This window comes from Amphibalanus amphitrite, unplaced genomic scaffold (genome assembly GCF_019059575.1).
Source record: "Amphibalanus amphitrite isolate SeventyFive unplaced genomic scaffold, NRLGWU_Aamphi_draft 002215F_arrow, whole genome shotgun sequence".
NCBI classification, from domain to species: Eukaryota; Metazoa; Arthropoda; class Thecostraca; order Balanomorpha; family Balanidae; genus Amphibalanus; species Amphibalanus amphitrite.
In genome coordinates, this window is record NW_024883705.1 from 47,334 (window position 1) to 52,149 (window position 4,816).

The 4,816-nt window shown below is 50.4% G+C and overlaps 1 protein-coding gene across 1 annotated transcript; it reads right to left on the reverse strand.

Moving 5' to 3' along the window:
- Positions 1–1,107: 1,107 nt before the first annotated feature.
- LOC122376634 (vacuolar protein sorting-associated protein 54-like) lies at positions 1,108–4,123 on the reverse strand. The gene is made up of 3 exons (XM_043356520.1): positions 3,812–4,123; positions 3,315–3,479; positions 1,108–2,992 (listed from the first exon to the last, which is right to left on the reverse strand). The coding sequence occupies exons 1-3, from the start codon at positions 4,114–4,116 to the stop codon at positions 2,875–2,877; spliced, it is 588 nt and encodes a 195-aa protein (XP_043212455.1). The 5' UTR covers positions 4,117–4,123; the 3' UTR covers positions 1,108–2,874.
- Positions 4,124–4,816: the final 693 nt, after the last annotated feature.

The following is a 4,816-nucleotide window of genomic DNA, read 5'->3' on the forward strand; positions in this document are numbered from 1 at the left end:
CGCGGCCGGCGGTCGGGGAGCGTTGCTGGCCGGAGGGGCTGCTCTGCGCAGGCGCACTAGCGTCCTCATGACGTCACACGCAGCCAACGAACAGCGGTCGGCCCTGATCGAAGTTTTGATAAGAGATGTGGCTAGTCACCGTCTGGTCATCACAGGGCGATTGAGATGTCCCGTACACGCCGTGTTAGTTATTGACATTTGTCCGGCCGTCACTATCCTCAGACGAAAATCAATAAACCCGTCCATTAGGATGACAATAAAGGATTGATCTGACAACACTGCACTATAAGAGAACGTTTCATCACCAAAGTTTCCAAAATTGTTCATAATTAATCCACATAAGCAACAGAAATATCAAAGGTGTTTCTGCTCACCCATACGTTTACAGAAGTTATATTATTGTCGCTAGATGGCACCAGTGGTATACGCCTGAAGTTATACTGTGCCGCACGGCATATACGTATTGCGGGCGCTCGCTAAATCGAGCGTCAGAAAGTATTCAAAAGACTGAAAGTAACGAGGAAATTGTAACATGCATGCATACGAGCGTAATACAAGCAAAACCCTGTCAGTAACCACACTATCTACAGCCACTACCGTCGAAGTATCGATCACTTTATATTTTAGGTTGCTTTATGAAACGATGGCCATTTACGACCTTACTCCTGCAGTCGTGGACTTGGATGACAATAGTCGTGTTGGCTCGTCAAAAAGGTGTCATTATGTAACGTCCAACTCTGCACAGTGCACATGGCCCAGCTATAACCTAACAGAAACGTGTACGACTGTACGCTGTGCAGTCCAGACAGCAACAAACGAGCATGTGTGCGTCGCGTCCGAATGACTCAGCAAGGTCAAACCTCTCGGTCCCCTCAGCGGCCAGTGGCGGACTCAGGACAATAAAGTTGGGGGTTAATCGCACATCTCTACTAGGCTTTGAAAATACGATAATTCATTGATCCTGTGATGACGACTCATCATAGATTACCTACCTTCAATGATGATTTATAGAATGAAGACTGATAATTCATTCAACGCGACCCACCGTCAACCTCTATCTGCCATCTAGTCATTTCTGGTCGTATACTAGTCCCTAAAAACACTCCATAAAGTAGCATACATATATTTCACTTCCTCCCAATATAGATGTGTCCCATAGTGCCCCACCAAGGCCAGGCACCAATGGACGCGGAGCCCCATGCGCGCGCGCCGGCCCGATCAAAACAAATGGAATAACGGCCGCGCCACCACACCACACTCCCACTCTTCTGCCGAGCACCTCACACACGCGCTACGTAACACATATTGCACAGCTTGACGAACACACAGGGAGCTGATACCGCCCTAGGGACCGGGACCTTTGGACGTATGTATGGCTGGATCCCTCCCGGCGCATAGCGAACGGCGCAGGGAACGGGCGGCGGAGCAGCCTGCTGGGAAAGCGTGGGCCACAGCTAGTGTCACTACCGGCCCTGACTAGTGTCCAACAGCTGCCCCGCGAAAGGTAGGACCAAACTTCTAGCAAGACACTGGGGTTGGTTGGGCACCGAGCGAGTTAAACCACACGGTAGTCACCCCGAATCACTCATGGATCACCAGATTTCGCCATTTCCGCGATCATAGATAATGCATAGCTTTCAGCGGTCCTTCAGCTATCACAACCAATAGCCTGAGGCAACGGCGGCACGTAACAGCCAAGGCGCGGGCCTTCGATGGAGCGGGGTTACCAGGGAATGACAGCGAAGAACACACGCCAGAAGTGCGATCCTCCATCGGCGCACAGGACTGCGGTTGTGACCATCGGTACATTTTTGACTGGATAATACTCAATGGAATCAAGGCAACATGGTACGAAACCTACGTGCATAACTAATTCGTAAGCTACTCACTGGTTTGGAGGTGGTTTAAGGGCTGCTAAGGGGAAGCTAGAATATGGTCCCATAAAACGAGAAAAAACTGTGATGATAACTAGATGAGCGGGGAAAGGCGGAGTCACAAAAATCACGATGGTTAAAAGCATTGCCACCGAGGCTAATTGCAACGCAAAAATCAGCTAACGAGTGCATCGGAATCAAGACAACATCATAAGGCAATTCGGCAAACTGTGGCTACCCAGGCTAGATAATATCGGAAATATAGCACGGTTAAATATCTGCACCAACATGTCATGGGATAACGAATTTAAAACGCGGCACGACACAAACTGTCAGTAACTTGGTGCGACTGCTGGCTCATCCTGCGGAGTTTCATGTCCGTAAACACACACAAATAAGAACACAAGGGCTTAATCCCCGGGGCCGTCTTTTGGTTCCTGTCTTTAGCACGCATCACACACGCCAACCGACGCACGCCTCAAGACGTTCAACCCAACAGGGAATGAGTGTACCGTTTTAGTACACTTTTGTTCAAAACTGCAAAGGCTGCTGTTCAACGCACTTTTCCGTCGTCAGTGGTTACTTACCGACGCTAGGTAGGTCGGCAACTTTTCACTTAACAATTGTCCTGTTTAGCCTACCTAGAACGTACCCATGGGAACATTTTGCTGGGATGTAACTAGGAATACGAGAATAGATTTTCCAGCTGCAGAAAAAGCCGTACAAACTTCTCACCTAAAGCCAACGGGAGGTCCGGCGTTCCGTGACTTTCAATCACAGACTAGGCTCAGCGTCAAAGGACCAACCACGGTAGAGCAGACCCGGGCAGAGGTCAACCACGAGACAGTCGGAAATCAGGAGCACCAATCGGGGCTGTCTGACCCCGACCAGCGACCAATCACAGCGCGCGTCACCGGAGCGGACCAATCACGGTGTAGCTAATCACAGCGGCGGACAGCGAGCAGCCAATCACAGGGCGGGAGGCTCCGGCGCTGACCAATCAGGAGGCGGCGGCTGGTTTGTCGGGCGACCAGAGCTGCTCGGCGAACGGCCGATCGGGCACAAACTGCAGTGTCTTCAGGTGCTCCTGGTAGAACAGCAGCTCGGACGTCACCAGACTGAAAACGGGACGCAAAGTCTTGTTAGAGACGCGTGCCTGCATCAACAAAGTTCACAGACTGAATATAATGTGAGCTTGACCGAGCAGTTCCAGCAATGTGATGCACCTGTCAATGTCTAAACAATTAAGCATCAATTGAGATGTAATGCAGGTCTCACTGCTCACTGACGCATGACCAACAGCAGGTCTCTGATGCCTTCAAGGACCCTACGTACCTCTAACAACCTCTACAATAAGCTCTGCAATCTGCATCCTTACCAACAAAAGAAACTACTTTCCATCACCACCCGTACCTTCCCTCCCACCGCCCACCAACTCACCCATGCTGCGGGCCGCCGTCACTCTTAATATTCAGCTTCACCACGCGTCTGCGCAGACTCTCCACGAAGGCGGCGTTCATCCGTGTGAAGAGCCGGTGGCTGTGCTCTGCAGTCAGCACCCCGGATGTGGCCTCGTGCAGTTTACTGACCGCTCGGCACACTGCCCTGAAATCGGTCAGCACCGGGTCAGACGAGAGGGGACGGATGGATGGTGAAGCGTTGCTCCGCCATAGTCAATCGTAATTGTGTAGAAAATGACGCGTTGATTTATGATCCCCAGTCAGCTTCTAGCAAAATAGTAATAGAATCACACGATATAAACTTTCAAACGATATTCAAGATTCTTTCGGTTACTAAGTTAAGATCTGTGAGGCGGTGATCCAACTAGACGACAATAAAAACTACAAAACACGACATTCAAATACCTATTCAACATTCAACCAATGCAGGAGGCAGTCCCAGTAAAAGAATATTCAGTCCAATGTCGTCCCACCCACCTGAACTGCTGGCTGGGCACGGGCGGTCGCGCCTCCCACTTGTTGAGCTGGGCGTCACAGGCGCTGCTGATGATGAGCACCAGTTTGGAGTCAATCTCTGACAGGTGCGCGCGGTAGTCGAGCTCCACCTGATCCAGGTGCCGCAGCTGACTGCGACTCCGGTCCGGTACCAGCGCCTGGGGACGGGCACAGGGCGGGGGGGGGGTAGACGGAGGCACAACACACAAATAAAGCAGATGACTGCGGCTCCGGCCCGGCACCAGCGCCTGAGAGCGGGTACAGGCGGGCGTTGGTTTGCTGAGCATTGAATGGAATGGCATGCATACTGGATAGGCATCATGACCAAGCGTTGGAAAACAGAGTTACGAAAATATTGTTCAGAGGAACGGGCAGTGCTACAAGAGACACAAACACGGCCGATAATGGCAGCCATCCAGGCTTCAAGTAAATACGTAGGATATTTTACAAGCTAGGATACATCAGCTAGGATACATACGATACATCTATAGGATATTGCATCTAAAGGACAATCATATAATATTAGGATACATCAGCTAGGATACATCTAGGATTACATTTGGGATTGTATTCACATCGTGCAATCGGTCCATGAACACATGGCTATTATGATTGACATGTCATAAAAACGGAACATCGGGATTCAGTTGCACAACTAACACACACATTCACGCACACACACTCAGCTCACATCACATTTGTACATCGCGCTACTGTACATCTAGGTTACGCGCTACGGATTACATCTAGGATACGCATAACACCTGCGTCAGTCGGTCCCGTAGCTCAGTTGGTTAGAGCGTTGGACTCCGCGTGGTGAGAGCACGCGTTCCCGGTTATGACAGTACGGGGCCCAGTTTCACCAAGCTCTGTTTGGGGTAGTTTCGGCGAAACTACCCAAACCAGTTTCACCAAATGGGGTAGGTTCTGATTGGCCATTCCAAACTACCCATGAAGTAGTTCTTATTTACCCCAAAAATTGCCATG

What these genes read in the sequence shown, in the direction of transcription:
- LOC122376634 (XM_043356520.1), bottom strand. Translation starts at nt 4,116, where the DNA reads ATGCTCAGCAAACCAACGCCCGCCTGTACCCGCTCTCAGGCGCTGGTG. An exon ending in GTGCCCAGCCAGCAGTTCAG is followed by an intron (nt 3,480 to 3,811) that starts GTGGGTGGGACG and finishes GACCGATTTCAG; the next exon opens with GGCAGTGTGCCGAGCGGTCA. An exon ending in GACGGCGGCCCGCAGCATGG is followed by an intron (nt 2,993 to 3,314) that starts GTGAGTTGGTGG and finishes TCCCGTTTTCAG; the next exon opens with TCTGGTGACGTCCGAGCTGC.